The following is a 17,227-nucleotide window of genomic DNA, read 5'->3' as shown; positions in this document are numbered from 1 at the left end:
AGGCAAAGAAAGATGCCCAACGGATTTACTTTACCAAATGGACCATCCCAGCCTTGCCGTATTGGTCTATTTGATTCACCTTTGTTTTAATTTTTTAATTTTTTTTTATTTTCACTTGCTACACACAGGACAGACATGACTGAGGGAAAGAAAAGGGAGAAAGAAAGAGGTAGGGAAAGAAAAACAGCGGGGAAGAGGAACGGTGATAAAGGGGAAAAAAACAAACAGTGAGCCTTCATTTTATTGGATTCTCCCATTTAATCCAAGCTCCCTGCCCCCTCATGCCTGCCATCTTCTGGGGAAGAGATGAGAAAAGATGAGAGCCCTAGAACTTGTTGTATTGAGACACCGGAAGGCTCCACAGTCCTGATCACAGACAAGTGTTGCCTTGAATGGAATTAAAATGTCATTTAATTTCAGTTTTGAAAGCACGGATTATTCCTGTTGTGCAGCAAAGTGTGCACATTGTTTCAGTTGACTATCATAACCCCGGATTCCATTTCCCCCTGCTTTTTATTTCCCAGCCAATTTAAAAACATTTTCCCCATAAAAAAACTACAACTCCCATGAACCCTTCCTGATATCCCCACATGCATTTGGTTTCTAGGACAAAAGTTAGTTCTTGCCTGCTCCCGCTTCGTGCTGTTGCTGTGTTCAGCTCTGGTTCAGTTCAGGGCCACAGGGCCGTTAGAAAAACGCTGGTTTCGCAGTGGAGCAGAAAAGCGCCGCCAGCAGCGAGCAGCCTTCTGGACCGGACCTTTAATAGTAAAACTGCGAAGAGCTATGTTACTTTTCCTGACTGCTGAATTGTTTTGATTTTATGAGCAGAAGAAGAAGCGACCAACAATCTAAAAGGTACGGCCACCTCGCATACCTCCAGTAAAGAGCTCGACGCGATTAACTTTGACATAAATAGTGCGTGGGAAAGCTCCCACTGTGTCGTCATCAGTTTTTGTTAGTGACTTATAGCTTTATGATAATACCTGTGAGCAAAATATTAATATCAAATATCATATATAAACAAGTTATATCATTTATTTTGTTTATCTATTTTTAAAAATATTAAAAATAGTCATTAATCTGTGTTCGTAGCTTGACCACACTGTAGCGTTTTTGGACGGATCTAGAGCGGCAGATGCATTTCTGGCTGCAGTGTTCGTGTGAATGGGGCAGTTTGTTCGAGAAAACAGACCTATTTCATTTGACTAAAAGGGCTAACAGCCACCAGGGAGCTGAACTTTATACAGTATATCCTCTTTGAATAAATACACACGCAAACAGGGTCTCAGTCCAGACTTTTCCACCAGTGGATTGCAGTCTTAGCTGCCTCTGATGTGTCCGGTAGTGGTGGGCGGATCGATCCCAAGTCGGCATCGGTATCGGATCGATACTAGCCTGGTGATATCGATTCTTTACTTTGAGTTCTGCTCATTTACAACGCTGTGCTTTCGGCAAAAACGAAACAACCAGGTCGCTGGACTCACCGCTCCTGTGTCAGCGGAGAGCAGGCACACTTTGCTCCCTCTCCCCCACTCTTATGTTTCGGTGTTGCACTGACACGTGATGTGACTTAGACACTTTGGGGGTTGTTAAGTTGTTTACATATTAATTATATTTTTTTGTTGTTGAGAATTTTAATTGTAATTTTTGTATTAGTTTATCAACAGTATTTGTTTTAAGTTGTTTACTGGTTTGCGTGCACTTAAGATTAAAAAAAAAAGATCGCCACCACAGCAGACCCGATGGCATTTTCATGCTTGCAGCATCATTTATTCTTACAATAATCACACGGTTGTTGTAACAGTACATTCAACGGCTTCAGCTCTCCCGCTAGCAGCCGTACACATCACCACCACCACCAAACCTGCAGCAGCATCGCAGAACATGCCCTGCCACGTACCCCCCTCGCCCGCTTCACCTCACCCCGCGGGCAGGCGAGGGAATCGCCCCGGACCATCGGCGCCCCATGCCCCAGCCCAGCGACGGGGAAGTGTCCACTCTGGCGGTCGCCCGCGCCTCCAGCGGAAGCCCCGGAGCTGACCTGATGGCCACCCATATGACAAGCAGCAGCGGCGGCGCAGCAGGCGTGGAAGTGAGCTGGGGCTCACAGGTAGCTGGGCAGATGGTCGGCACGCAGGCTGCATAGTCCTGCGTGCCGAAGTGGACAGCACGCCGTCCTCAGGCGTGGCAGGACCCCCGCGCACCTCGACCTCCGTCTCCAGCTTGGCAGGTCCCGCTGGCGCGCCAGCCTCCGGCTCACCCCAAGCCGTGCGCTGTCCACACGGTTGCTGTAACAGTAGCCTACATTCAATGGCTGCAGCCCTCCTGTTGCCAGCTGTACACATCAACACCAAAAACAACAACAGCACAAGGAGTGCACAGGTTTTAAGCCGGCGAGGCATCATTGTAGATGCAGTGAAGGTGAGTCCATCTCACCTGCAGCGGCATCGCAGACCACGAGCTGCCACAATAATAAAACGTTTTTTATTTAATTATAAATAAATTATTTCTCCTAATTATGTCCTGGGTTTTAACTAATTAATAATACCAAAGGAAACATCACAAAAAACACTTAAGGTCATGAAAATGAATTGCGATTTAGCAATTCAATGAGGCATCCACCTTATTTATTATCGGTATCGGTATTGGTATCGGCGATACTGGCCTGAATTTACTTGGTATCGGATCGATACCAAAATATGCAGTATCGCACACCACTAAGTGTCCGGTGTTCGCTGCTCGGTTATCGTGGATTAATACACTGTGTGAGTGTGCGCATGCACGCTACTGATCGTGAACAGCTTTGCCATACTGCTCTGTGACTGAGGTGCCGCTCGGTCTTGCTGTCTAATCCTATTAGCTAACCCCCAAAACAACCATACAACACAACACTGACACTTTGTGTGCTCGACGGTTTTTTTTCCTAAACTCATGGCCATGACAAATGACTCAACTTAAGTTAAAGTCTGTCCGATCTGTGGAGTACTGCTATTCAGATTCTCAACCTGAACTTCACTAAAAGTACCAATAGTAGCTTTATTATGAGTAAAAGCCCCGCACAAGATCTAGCATAAACTATTATATCAGCATAATCCCTTTAACTTGACTTGGTGCTCTTTTCCTTTAGTTTCTAGACATCACCCCCTCATTTCGCCAGACTTTAGAGCAATAGCTGTTCAGGCTTTCTGAAGATCTTTCAAAGTTCTGTGGACATTTTCTGCTGTTTTGTGTTAAACCACTGTAAATGGAGTTAATTGCCAAAAAAGACACCTAATTTGGCAAAGAGCAATTTTAAATGGCATCATTAGCACATTGTTCCCAGCATCTTGTTCAAAAGACACATAATTTATTCCCATTTCTTCAGTTAAATCTATAAAAATTGTCAACGATGCCACAGTTGACAGACATAGTATTTTTCCACCAACGAGGTGATTCCTAAAGAGCTACAAGTCTTGGCACGTGTGCACTTAGTCCTTTAAAAAATCTGAGGAAACTGGATAAGTATACAATAAAATAAGAAGTCACAAGACACTCTACAGTAGGTAAAAGGTATCTGAAAATCATGCTCATAGTAAGTAAATCTAGCAAAGACCTGAGACAGGACCTGAGAGGTGAGAGATGCAACTGGGCCTTCAGTTGATCCATCTATTGTTTACTGAAGCCTCATCAGAACTGGTCTCATTAGAAGGGTGGCTGTCATACAGCCATTCTTAAGGAAAGGAAAAAGGGAGAAAAGGCTGTGGTATGCTAATTTGCACATGAATAAATCAACGCACCCATTTCCAATTTTCCTTGAAAAATATAAGGATCCAAGGAGTGGCACAATGCTGTATTCTGTTAGAGTATAATGAACCCGGCCAAAGTTTTCAATAATGGGGTCAGCATTGGTGCAGGTAATCCTTATGAACCAAAGTTCAGGATTTGGACTAATTCAGCAGTGACTGAACTTTCCCTGATAACAACTGTGTTTAGACTGTTCCTTCCCATTCCATGCAAGGCCACCTGGGTTGGCTGGAAGACTGTTTACTTAGCCTAGCAGGGCGAAGGACACTGTCTCAGCTGAACTCTGGACACGCACGCACATACATATACACTGATATGCACACACTCATCCCCCATCCCTTTCCAAACGCCTTCGACGCTTATTCCCTTCTGATGCTGCACCCTTTACCCACCCCTGTTGCTTGTCATGTGTTTCTTTGGTGTATTAAGAGTTTTTTCATGTGCTATGTGCAGAGGTGTTTTTTTCTGTTCTCAAACTGATCTCCCTGTTGGAGCTCAGTCTGGGGGGAGTTATTTTTTTCTCCTTATCTTTCCTCATGTGGTGCATTTTCCATTGTTATACCTCTCTGACCTGTCTTTCCCATGTGATGTTTTGTGTAATGTACCGTATTTTCGCGACTATAAGGCGCACATAAAAGTCTTAGATTTTCTTCAAAAAGTGCGGCACACCCTATAGTGCAGTGCGCCCTGCATGTGTTGTAAGAGGACGTAGTAGAGAACGCTAAAGGGTGAAGTGTGGGCGTTGATTGTATATACCGGTACAATCGCACATACCTGTATAAAAGAACAGGTATGTGCGTTATGCAGAACATCGTTGTTTTAACAACCCTGAAAATGGCAAAGAGACACGCTTATGAAGCACAGTTTAAACTGAAGGCCATCAGCTACGCGGAGGAACATGGAAATCGAGCAGCCGCGAGAGAATTTAAGATTAATGAATCGATGGTTCGCAAGTGGAGGAAGCTGGAAAACAAGCTCCGACAGGTCAAGAAGACGCAGCTGAGTTTCCACGGACATAAGGCGAGGTGGCCCGAGTTGGAGGAAAGACTCGAGCAGTGGATCATCGAGCAAAGAACGAGTGGGAGAAGCGTTTCGACGGTCACCATTCGACTAAAAGCAGTAACGCTAGCAGAAGAAATGAAAATTGAACATTTCCAAGGAGGTCCGTCTTGGTGCTTTCGTTTCATGAAACGGTGCCATTTTTCCATCCGGACCAGGACTACGGTAGCGCAGCAACTTCCAGCGGATTATAATGAAAAGCTGGCCATCTTCCGCTCCTACTGCAGCAAACACATCCAGCCCAGCCACATCACTAACATGGACGAGGTGCCGCTCACTTTCGACATCCCGGTGAGTCACACTGTGGAGAAGCAGGGGACCAGCACGGTAGCGATACGCACAACGGGGCACGAAAAGTCTTCTTTTACTGTTGTGCTTGGCTGCCATGCTAATAGACAGAAGCTGCCGCCTATGGTGATTTTTAAGAGAAAGACTTTGCCTAAAGAGATGTTTCCAGCAGGAATCATCATTAAGGCAAATGAAAAGGGCTGGATGGATGAGGAAATGATGAAAGAGTGGCTGAGGGAGGTGTATGTAAGGAGACCAGGTGGTTTTTTTCCACGCATCACCATCGCTGTTGATCTGTGACTATGCGTGCCCATTTCACAGCTGATGTGAAAAAACAAGTGAGGCAAATGAACTGTGAGCTTGCTGTCATTCCGGGAGGCCTGACAAAGGAACTCCAACCGCTGGACATCGGTGTGAACCGGACGTTCAAAGTAAGGCTGCGAGCGGCGTGGGAGCGATGGATGACCGATGGAGACCACAGTTTCACTAAGAGTGGAAGGCAGCGCCGGGCGAGTTACGCCACAATTTGCGAATGGATTGAAGATGCTTGGGCTAACATGTCTGCTGGCACTGTTGTTCGAGCTTTCGCAAAAGCCGGCATCATTTCCGAGGAGCCGCACAGCACGGAAAGTGACTCTGACGGTGAAGAAAGTGAACCTGGAATTTGATGGAGATTTAGCGCAGCTGTTCAATTCAGACACAGAGGATGAGGACTTCGATGGGTTTGATTGATGACGATTACCGGTAATAAAAATGTGAGTACCAAACTCAGTTTTGCTCCCGCTTTATTTTTAAATACACATACTTGTATGCGCCCTATAATCAGGTGCGCCTTATGTGTGTGTTAAATACAGTAATGGCACACATAACTGAGACTGCGCCTTTTAGTACGGTGCGTCTTATGGTCGTGAAAATACGGTATGTATGGTTGGAGGGTAAGATGGCGCCGCCAATGCGTGTAATAGGTCGGCAGCCTTATGAAATTTCCCCTTGTGGGACTAATAAAGGTATATCAATTCAATTCAATTCAAAATAAGAGTAAGGGGGTTGTGCAGTAGTAAATTGATCACATTTTTAACGTGGATGGATGCAAACTACTTCTTTTTAAAAAAAAATTATCTATTTTTGGACAAAGTGACAAAATACAGGCACAGCATAGCACAGTCTATAGATGACAGATTCATGGCTACTACCTTAAATGATGCCTGGGTGTAGATGTTGTTTCATTTTTTTCCTCTGTCCTGTCTGTCATTCATTCTTGCAGACTCTCATCATGTTCACAGAGGTCCTACTTGCTCTGGTGATTGGTGGACTGATCTACTTCCTGGTTCAGAGGAGTAAGAATCAGGTCCTAACAACAGAGGATGGCTGGTGGGGTTCTGGAGCACCCCGTGATGCTGGGGAGGACGACACTATCCGCTCCTTCAGGGTAACCACCAGTGATCAAGAGCTGGAGGTTAGTTTTCCTCTCAGTTGGTCACACAGGATAGATGGTGCATTTGCTGCTGAGAAATTCCACCTCGCACAAATAGACTTGTACATCTTCTCTTATTTCTTGTCAGGACCTCTACAGGAGGATTGATCTGACTCGTCCTTTTCCCTCACTGGAGGACAGCCAGTTTAATTATGGCTTCAACTCGCAGTACCTGCAGAAGGTGGTCTCTTACTGGAGAAATGAGTTTGACTGGAGGAAGCAGGTCGACAAGCTCAACCAGTACCCTCACTTCAAAACCAAGATTGAGGGTGAGACTAAGCTGGCACATTCATGAAGAAGAATGCTGTTGGTTGTCTCTAACCTGTTAAAAATCTGTCCAGGCATTGATATCCATTACCTGCATGTGAAACCCAAAAAGGTGCCAGAAGGGACGAGTGCTGTTCCACTGATTATGGTCCATGGCTGGCCTGGCTCCTTCTATGAGTTCTATGGATTGATCCCTCTGCTCACAGACCTGTCAAACCCACACAACCTCGTGTTTGAGGTGGTGTGTCCCTCCATTCCAGGGTATGGCTTCTCTGAAGCACCACATAAGAAAGGTGAGCCTGGGATTTCTTTACTTTGGCCACATTATCCCATCATCACTGTTGTAACAGTATCACTAGACTCTTTTATCATGATCAAAGACTTTAAAATAACCATATTTGTTGAAGGGGAAATAAAAAAAACTACCCTGCACCCAACTTGTATTAACAAGTTGGGTGCAGGGTAGTTTTTTTGTTAATTGGTAAACCCTAAGCAGTCACAAAGTGTACAAAGGACATTAAATACACAAAACGGCGTAAATCCAGGTTGACCCTAATAAGCTAAGTAAGAGAGAAGGGGACCTTCCTCATCTTCCTATCCCAGACCCTGGAGAGGTCGCAGAGTGAAAAAATAAGAAATCAGAAATCAGGCACTTTTTCATATGTGCACACATCCACTTTTTTATAAATGAGCAACATAATTAGCTGCTTCTCCACTGTGTCTCTCAACTGTAGTGGTTGGACTGCAGATGGTGGCAGCAGTACTCGCCAATTTTAGTGTAGTGCCTCATGAACCTCTTGCAGAGCTAGATTGGAGTTGCCCTTTAGCTCACAGCTGAGCTCCAGATGTTAAAAGTTGCAGTTGGTCTGACTGTAAGGATGAGATCCTCTCTGGAGACGCAGCTGATTTATATCAGTTATCACGATTAGATCAGAGAGACCTGGCCAGTGAGCCAGCTGGTAGAGAAAACAGAATGGTCAGTGGTTAGCAGCACTAAAATAAATGTTGGAATTTACCGTTAGTAAAGTCAGTGTGAAGGAAATGCAAGAATGCTGCGTTTTCTAACTCTGTTTCCATGTGAACAGGTTTTGATTCGGTCTGCACGGCTCGTATCTTCCACAAACTGATGAATCGTCTGGGTTTCCAGCAGTACTACGCTCACGGTGGAGACTGGGGCTGGCTGGTCACCACCAACATGGCTCAGCTGGAACCCAAGTATGTGATACAAGAGCTACACCAAATGTACTGGGTATAAATGACGTCTCATTGAGAAATATTACACCAAATTCTGAGCATGGCGATAGTTTTCTGTAGTATACTTGTTCAAAGAACAGTAGACCTCTGTGAGGCATGCAAACATTTTTGTATTTCTGGACATCTTTTTTGTAAGCAGTTTTTTTTTTTCTTCGCCCCCAGAACTGTCAAAGGCTTGCATTTGAACTTTGCCCCGCCCTCCAAGCCAGGGCTGTCCATGGCTTTGTCCATGATGCTTGGCCGGCACTTCCCTAAGCTGTTTGGCTTCACTGACTTTGATATTCAGCGATTATTTCCCTGCATGGAGAAACTGGTGGTAGAATCCATCAAAGAGACTGGCTACATGCATATCCAGGCCACCAAGCCTGACACTGTGGGTAAGAACTTGGAGAAGATGGTTTCAAGCAGCATAACCCAGTTCAAGTCTGACTGGGGAACTTGGTTGCATTTTCCTGTACTTAATATACTTGTAATCTCCCTTCAAATTATTTTATTTGCTCAAGATTCCTAAAATATTTTGTGTACATTGAATTATATTTTACTTTCTGACCCTTGAGGTCGAGGGCTGAATGACTCTCCAGTGGGTCTAGCTGCCTACATTCTGGAGAAGTTCTCCACATGGACGAGCCATGACTTCAGGAACCTGGATGATGGAGGACTCACACGGTGAATACAGCAGAATATTAGAATATGTCCCACTAATATTAGTGGAACCCTACCCCAACTGGTGGGAGCAGATGGTTGCCCCTCACCTGAGCCTGGTTGTGCTGGAGTTTTCTTCCTGTTAAAAGGGAGCTTTTCCTTCCCACTGTTGCCAAAGTGCTTGCTGATTGTTGCCGTTTTCTCTGTATGTATTATTGTAGGGTCTACCTTACAAAATAAAGCACCTTGAGGCGACTGGTATTGTGATTTGGTGCTGTATAAATAAAATTGGATTGAAGGTTATAAGAAGTTGTGAACTTGAGTAGTAGCATGTGTATTAGCAGTGCTGTCTATTCTGAAATAGGCTTGTTTCCTTAGTTTTTCAGTTGTCAGTAGTCTTATATCAGTGGGGTCATGTATTGCAGGAAGTTCTCTCTAGATGACCTGCTGACAAACGTCATGATCTATTGGACCTCTGGCTGCATTATCTCCTCCATGAGGTTCTACAAGGAAAACTTTGGCCAAGGTCTTGATGCTCCACATGCAAAGTAAGTGAGAACAAATGCCAAATTCCCATAAAGCACATCAGCAACATCTTATTGGTTGAAAGGTGTTTGTTGTTAACAGTCTTCAACAGCTCTGTGCCACCCAACTTTGTCATTTAAAAACCTAATTTTGAAATATTCAGAATGACTTGTTTAGTAAAATCTAATGCTGATTCACAACTGTCACCGTCTCCTCCCAGGATACCAGTCTATGTCCCCACGGGTTTCGCCTGCTTCCCCAACGAGTTGATGCACACGCCCAAGCTGTGGGTCAAACAGAAATACCGTAAACTTGTGACCTTTACTCCCATGGACCGCGGTGGTCATTTTGCTGCTATGGAAGAGCCCCAGCTGATGGCAGAGGACATCCAGAAGTTCACAAAGATTGTGGAAGGGAAGGTGAAAGAGTAGAGGGTGGACTGACAAATACAGAAGTATGAATAGACATCAGCTGGGACAAAGTTCTGAGCAGTAAGTGGGCATACTTCATCTAGAATCAGAGTCTAAGCTTTGTATTTCTTATCTGAAGTGGATTCTGTAAGATAGGATAGCTCTCTAAGTGACACTATGATAAAGTCATATGCAGTGTTAATGGTGAAATAATGAGTGGTGGCTGAAATTGAAAATTTGTTGAGAGGTTGGGTTACTATGAAAATCACAGCTTGTTTTCAATCTACTATTTAGAATTTAAGGCTACACCTTTCATTCTTAAACTTGCAGTTTATTTTTATGAAATTTATGGAAAAGTTGGACGTAGTCTCTGGTGAAAACTAGAGCTTAAACCTGCATTCTTGCTAAAGGCCAGCAGGGGGTGGCAAATCTGATTAAAGAAATGATCCTGGTTGTATAGAAGTCTATGGAAAAACCGCACAGCTTGATACATGCACTCAGTAAAAACTTTACTGATAGGCTTTTGGTGTCAACTGAAGGTTTCATGTCTTGTTAAATATAAAATGATACCATCTTTCCATTCTCTTTGATCTACTTGGAGTAAAGTAGGTAACAAAACAAGGTAAAATCGCACAGCTGCAATAATGATTGTGCAGAGTCTCTCAGTTTCTCAGTCAGATTTACCCTGCCCCATGATGTCTGGTTTCAAAACATCAAGATGGCAATAGTTGCGAGGTTGAAGTCAAGATTTAAAATAGCTACAAAGTAGTGGGTGATGTGACAGTGGTTAGATCCATCTTTTATGTCTGTGATGTCTCAGTCGTCCAGGTCATCGTAGTCTAAGGAGCTTGGAAAGAAAAGCGTCTTTCTGCAACTTCCCCCTCCATGAATCCAGGGGTCCGTTCACTAGTTTCTAACTTCCTTACAGCATCTCTCAGCCTCGTAGTTGTGAGAACAGTTTCTAAGCAGCTGCAGATGGGAGGTTAGGGGGCACATGGTGAGATTGTGTTGACAGCATAAACAAGGTGCCAGGCATTCCTCTGACTGATAGCACGAAACCTCTGCACTTAAGCCACAACAATAATAACACTTGATTGCCTTAAAGCTTCAGGTTATGTTTAAATTTTTTTTTTCAGAGTCATTTAAAACTAACTTGGAAGTTGAAAACCTTTGAAGTCAGATGTCTGTTGAGACATTCCACAACTTCTTACGCAGATGATCCTTTACTGCCTTGGAGTTACTTGCCAGGGTCTGTAACGTGCATCAGATTTACATCTTGTGTCAGTTAGCTTTTGATTGGCGGCAGTTTACCCCACCTTGATGTTGGTGCAAATTAATTTAAAATATATATTTTACTATCATGACTAGAAATTCCTCATTCGAGGCCTAACAATATAGTGACAGTGCTGCAAAACGAGTTAAATCACAATCAGAGCTCCTGATGTCTCTTTAAGAGTTTCCTTGTATATCTGCTGTTGCCTTTAAAAGTCAATAAAGATGTCAAATTCAGAACTGTAAGCTGCAATTTTGTGTATGTTGCCTTTCCAAAATCACCAGACTGACCTCTGGCTGCATTTTAAACCCAATAAAACTGACGCTGCTTTAAATTTCTGTATTTCAGTTTCAGTTTTTGACTCTCTGACACAGCTCCACTGCTAAAGACTCATTCTGAGAAGTATGTGTAAACTTTACTGTGTGTTTGCACGTTTCTGAAGTTTCTTCTGTGTAGAAATGTACGAAAGCCACAGACCCAAACTAGCTCCCAGTCTGCAGCTCATTTTGCAGTTCTAGGATTCTGTAATTCAGACAATGTTTAAAATGTCCCACATGTCTACACAGTCTGGACGTGTGATAATTCAAGTTGTGGTTGGAAATGGTAGCTAATGGGAGTGTTGGTTACATTACCACTTTGTCCAAAATTAACTTTATTGTAATTGTGCATAAGATTTTATTATTTAACAAGTTGGAGTGCCTTTAAAAAGCTGTTATTCAAGGTGGTCTTTGGTTAAGATGTGAAGCCTAAAAACTGCAACCTGGGATTAAATATTTAACAGTTTGCAAACAAACTCAAAAGGACTAAATTATATATTTAGTTGTCAACAATGAGAAAACAAGTAGCCCAGATTGTTTTGTTTTATTCCAAATCCGTGCTTTTTGGCTAAAACTGAGCTTCATTGTTTGTTGTAATTATAATTGTGTTCTTCGGTAAGCAACCCAAGTCCAAATGTCTTTGGCTCTAGTGGAATGTTTTTTTTCACAAGTCACTCTGACCTCTTCAGAAAATATTTCAATCTTTCTGTGCTGCCAAAAGGTGTTCCTCCAGCCTCTGTGCATGAGTTTGTGTGTTCAGTATATTTCTTTGTATTGAAACGTTTTATCGTAGTTATAGTGTGTTTGTCTGAGGCCTGTATTCACCAGCTTGAGTGAGTTTCAGCAGAAAGCTTTCTAACTTTTCATTTCCATTCACATCAATTTCTAATGTAAAATGATCAGATTAAGTCATTCTTATGTAATCCGCTTTCTTAAACAGTCTTTTGTTTGTGGGATCTAATAAGTGAATTATGCAGATGTGCTTGTCCAGCTTTGCATTATTAAAAAGCTTATCCGGTTCTGAGGTTCAGTAATCCAGACGAGGGCTAAAATGCTCCACATGCCTGCTGTGTCTGTTCTTGCTAACCAGCTTGGGTGACCTTTGCTGCATGTCACGTGCTTCTCTGTGAGAATAAAACCTTTGAGCAAAAAGCCTCGGAGGCAGATTTTGATTTCAGGCTCAGTTCTCCGTTTCTTACATGGAATAGGAAGCTGAGCCTCACTGCTAGGGTTGCCCAAGATTTTGGATTTGACAGCTCTGACTACCTTGCTAATCCTAAACACTTGCTGGTGTGATGTACAGCATTAGCTTGCCACAAAATCAGATTCATGACTGTTCAAGTCAAAAAGCGCTCCAAGGCCATAAATGTATTTCTCACTGCTCCGTTACATCCCATGTCGCGCTGCCCCAGAATTCTGTTTCCAGCTGTTAGCACAGCTTTGAGGTTCCCAAGGCCCCCACAGTGCCCTGGCTCAGGACACCCTCCCAGAGCAATACTCCCCCAGGCCTGACTGCCTGCCTGCCTGGAACTCTTGGCAACCAAGCAGCCAGGGGAGGATCAGGATGACCGGGCGGCTGAGATAAGGACCACATGAAGTTCCCCATATTACCTCACCCGATAAGGAAACGAGCAGAGATTCACGGAAAGCCAGAGCGAGAGAGGGATAGAGACAGAGACGGTCAGACTTGGGAGGATGTCTCTGGGTGGATGGTGATTCGCAGAGAAGCAGCCATTGTTTAAGGGTCTGGGTGGAACTGGTGTCCCACAGAAGTCTCATGAACTCTCCAGAAGAGCTTGGAGCTGCCCGCAGCAGGAAATCATCTCATTAATAACTTCATGAGATCAGATGAGCATTTCTGCTGTTCTTCACTTAACTAGTCACATCTCATATCCAGATTTGACTGCAAAAATGTGCTCACACTAGATGAAGGGATGACCTCAGATTCTGTTTTCATTTGGGTCCAGCAAAGTACCTAGGAAAAGAAAGTATCTCTCATAGCAATCTCCAGCACTGGAAAATAAAGCTTCATCCGTCCAATGAAAACACACTGAATGTAATTTAATTTCTCGAGACTTGAAGGGAATCTACTGCAGCACTTTGGCAGCACTCATGGCAGCGAATCCTCTGGAAGGTCTCATGTCGGTTGCAGAAAACCACCGGCTGGTTTCTGGTTGTGCAGCCGAGCCGCAGAGCCGGCAGCCTCTTTCGTCCCAGAGCCCAGCCTCCCCGCACGGACACAAGCTGAGCGTACGCAGCAGTCGGGAGTCCAAGAAGTGGGTGAGTTTGAAATAATGCTCCAGGTTTTTTTCCTCTTCTCAAACTCAAACATGACCCTGATTTTGCAGACAAATTATGCAATGCAGTGATTGATCACTTCCAGCAGCTGGTGGGAGACTGCAAAACCTTCTCGCATGATATGAAGAATTTCATGAGAACATCTAAAATATGTGTTTATTTAAAGTAGCCAAATATAGTCAGTATTTTTCTCAGCTGTGGCACAGCCTCATACAATGTGTGGAGGATCTTCCCTCTTCTGAGGTCTGGTTCAATCAGTTTGTATTAACCGTAGTGACATGGAAACGCAGAGAAACCCAGACAATTAGATAAGGGCGCTTGGAGAACAAACAAAGTAGTCACTGTGTCACCTTGTTGACTCACATGCGAGCGGCAGCCATCATGTGTGGATGTGTGCTGATGAAATATTTGTGAGCAGACTGCTTGGGTCTGTCCTGCAGGTTGACCTGTTTTCTTCTCCATTAATGCAGAACTTAAAGAGAGAGCAGCAGTGTTTTGTACACTGTCAGAGCAGCTTCATGAATATTCTCTTTATTTTCTCTACTACCTGAAAGCAGCAATAATGCAGTCACAAAATCAGAACACTTTTGTTTCTTTTAGTAATATTTGATAATCAGTCTGCAGAAATGTCAGGTTCTCGGCATGCTCTTTGCAGCAGGTACAATCAGTGTGCGGGTCCAGGTCAAACCCCGGTTCTGGTTGTGGGTCCGCGGTCCTGAACAGGGCGCTGAGGGCTCAGCACTCCCCGGAAAACGCAGCCCGAGAGAGGAGCAGAGTACGCAACCTGCGGCAGGCCTTTCACACTCTGCAGGTACAAAACACACACACTTGTCTCAGAGCTGTTACGTTACACTGCACTCTCAGTAGTTCTGCTGTACACCCGTCTTTGGTGACGGCTGAAAAAGAGGCCGTCACAGCTGCTTCTCCCTTCTTTGCAGGCAGCTCTACCTTCAGTCCCACCTGACACCAAGCTCTCAAAGTTGGATGTTCTGGTTCTGGCTACTAACTACATAGCTCACCTGACAGAGACCCTAGACCAAGGAGGGATGCTAACGGAGCACACGGCCTCAAGGCCGGGTGGATACCTGCATCCTGTTAAGGTTAGAAAGTGACGGCTCACTGCCTTCCATGCTATGCCCATTATTGTCTTACTCACATATATTATACAACTTGAAAAGACTTGATAATTGGCCATCACTAGTCAATAATCTGTTCACTGTGCCTGCGCAAAATACTTTTAGCTACAGTTGAGTAAAAGAGGTTTTCACAGGATTCTCTGCAGTTCCTAGATGCACCTTTAGCGCTTGTTAAAAAATTCAGGTGTTTGTTAACACAGTACCACGAAGTAAGAGCTATACCTCAGAATCTCCAGGCATCAGTTAGCATGTTAAATGTTAACGTTTGTCTCCGTAAGACTGAACAAGTGTGGCTTGTTCACACGTTGAGTGTAATGAGCTGGTTCAAATACAGAATTGCAGAATGTGTAGCTGTTCTTACATTTATCCAGAGTCATGCTGGACGTCTGATCACAGGCTTAATCTGTGTCTCTTCTCAGAAATGGCCCATGCGTTCTCTGCTCTACTGTGGGAGTGTGGGAGAGCTGCTGTCAGCCAGTCAGATGACTCCATCTGGACAGGACAGGACACACCCACTGAGTCCTACCTTAGAAGGAGACGATGAGTGAAAGCCTGTTTTATGCTGTTTTATATCTTTAATCGTAACCAGCTATTGGTAGCAAAGGAGACATCAAAAGACACTCATGTGCAGAGATGGGCAAATTTCAAAGGATGTGGTGCACCGCTGCTGACGTGTGCTTAAAGACGAGCAAGGCAGACATTTTTATGTTACATATAAACAATGATGTTTTTGTCAAATTACTTTTTTTAATCTAAATGCAGAAGTTAAATGAACCTGCAGCTAAGGTTTTACTTTCTGGTGTTGGATTTCTTTCTTTTAAATTAAATGTGGTCATGTGTCTTAAACAGAAAATAAAATGTGTTTGTGGAAAAAAATCACATTTTCCCTTTAAGGAAGAGTCACCTGTTTGCTTTTTTTTCTTTTTAAAAAAAATAAAGTCTAAGTTTGTGAGGTTTTCCTACTTTGAATGTGTGTGTGTGGGGGGGGGTCTGATCACTGAGTGTTCATTACAGCAGTGCCACAGAATGTAACCGTTTACTTGCACTAGGACAGCAGCGACTCTTAACGGCTCACGCAGGTTCAATAATGTGTAGCGTAAGACCTCCTATACAACTCATCCCATCCATGCTCGACCTACCCCAGATGATCTCCTTGTAACATAAAAACACAGAGATTGTAATTATCAGAAGTCACTCCAGAATAGCTCTGTGGTGTTTTTGAGCCTGTGGAGTTACTGAGCAGTAGAGTGACTATCACTGAAAATGTCCAGAGTGCCACCAGACCCCCACCAGCAGCTTGTTCACCGACCTTCCATCCCTCAACTTTTAAGTTTTAAGAGTTTTTAAGACTGCAGTAAACAGTAACGATGGAAAAGGATCCAGGTTGAATATAAGTGAAATAAAGTTCTATTTATTATATGTTTTTGCTACAAAAATCACATGAATTCACTTTTATTTCTCCCCACCCCTATCCACCTGCCCCACCAGTGAGGCCCACCCACAGTCTGATCGACACAGTTGTACAATACTGCAAAGACAAATCCAACAGTCCTCTGTTCATGAAATGTGACGAAATGTGACAACTACCAATTACAGTTTCAAATATAAATAAGTTGTTTCTGGGAAGCTCCTATTTGGAGACTTTAGCAACTGGTGATCTGTCCAGGTTCATGCACAGCTGGACTTACTTCAAACTAAATCATTCCAGTCTGTTGTAAGCAGTGACCAGTGCACTGGGGTCATCACACAGTTAAAAAAGACGTTTGGTAAGAGAGAAGCAGATGTTGTATATCTGTTTGCCTTGAACCACCAACCCCCCCCCCCCCAAAAAAACAAATGCAGCTAAAAAAAAAAAAAAGGAAGGTAAAATTTCAGAATCGTTTATGGACGTTTTGGATCTTTTACTCTGGAGATTCAGCATTATATACTCTGTGTGCAATTATAATAACTTTATTTCTGACTAAAACCCAATCGTATGATATCCAAAGACATTCTCCTATAAAAAACAACCTCCCCTGACATTAGTGTGCTGTGATTGAACAACGCTTTGAGATAAAAACACTCCCCACTTTTTTCCCACTCAAGTCATATTTCACTGACTCTCATATTTGTGCTGAATGATCACGATGTCATTTTAAAAATAAGAACCTGAACCAGTAAGTCACGTGGATATGTTTGTCGGGTGTAGTACAGATGGGAGACAAGACTAACTGGAAGCGTCTCCCCCTTGAACAAAATGGGCTCAGCTCCACAAGCAACAGCCCAACGTTCAAGGCTACTTCTATAAATCTGTCTGGGGCTGGGGGGGGGGGGTCTCCTCGATTTCCCATGTGTAGCGATGACTAATTTGGAGCTGCCGCATTCTGACTACTACATCAGAGGTTACAGAGGGGCAAGCTGGACTATTTGGTAAAGCAACAACAACGTGAGTCTGTGAGTGTGCAAAAAAGTCAAAAAACAAACTCAAACCCTTGAAATGTTTTATTTAAGTTAGCCTGGAA

The 17,227-nt window shown here is 43.6% G+C and overlaps 3 protein-coding genes across 3 annotated transcripts; all 3 read left to right on the top strand.

Moving 5' to 3' along the window:
* Nucleotides 1–609: 609 nt before the first annotated feature.
* On the top strand, nucleotides 610–11,317 carry ephx1 (epoxide hydrolase 1, microsomal (xenobiotic)). Its single transcript, XM_084952961.1, has 9 exons — nucleotides 610–855; nucleotides 6,395–6,586; nucleotides 6,693–6,873; nucleotides 6,946–7,164; nucleotides 7,957–8,086; nucleotides 8,288–8,502; nucleotides 8,683–8,791; nucleotides 9,193–9,315; nucleotides 9,513–11,317. The coding sequence occupies exons 2-9, from the start codon at nucleotides 6,404–6,406 to the stop codon at nucleotides 9,721–9,723; spliced, it is 1,371 nt and encodes a 456-aa protein (XP_084809087.1). The 5' UTR covers nucleotides 610–855; nucleotides 6,395–6,403; the 3' UTR covers nucleotides 9,724–11,317.
* LOC146372333 (pogo transposable element with KRAB domain) lies at nucleotides 4,618–5,798 on the top strand. The gene is made up of 2 exons (XM_084954383.1): nucleotides 4,618–5,389; nucleotides 5,452–5,798. The coding sequence occupies exons 1-2, from the start codon at nucleotides 4,618–4,620 to the stop codon at nucleotides 5,796–5,798; spliced, it is 1,119 nt and encodes a 372-aa protein (XP_084810509.1).
* A 79-nt stretch (nucleotides 11,318–11,396) lies between the features above and the next one.
* Nucleotides 11,397–15,671, top strand: tcf23 (transcription factor 23). The gene is made up of 4 exons (XM_084952962.1): nucleotides 11,397–13,572; nucleotides 14,246–14,401; nucleotides 14,529–14,690; nucleotides 15,146–15,671. The coding sequence occupies exons 1-4, from the start codon at nucleotides 13,405–13,407 to the stop codon at nucleotides 15,272–15,274; spliced, it is 615 nt and encodes a 204-aa protein (XP_084809088.1). The 5' UTR covers nucleotides 11,397–13,404; the 3' UTR covers nucleotides 15,275–15,671.
* Nucleotides 15,672–17,227: the final 1,556 nt, after the last annotated feature.

The sequence above is a fragment of the Perissodus microlepis genome, chromosome 15 (assembly GCF_051167445.1).
Source record: "Perissodus microlepis isolate ML-2025 ecotype Zambia chromosome 15, ASM5116744v1, whole genome shotgun sequence".
Taxonomy (NCBI): domain Eukaryota; kingdom Metazoa; phylum Chordata; class Actinopteri; order Cichliformes; family Cichlidae; genus Perissodus; species Perissodus microlepis.
The sequence above is the reverse complement of the archived record's forward strand: the minus strand, read 5'-3'. Positions and strand labels throughout refer to the sequence as shown.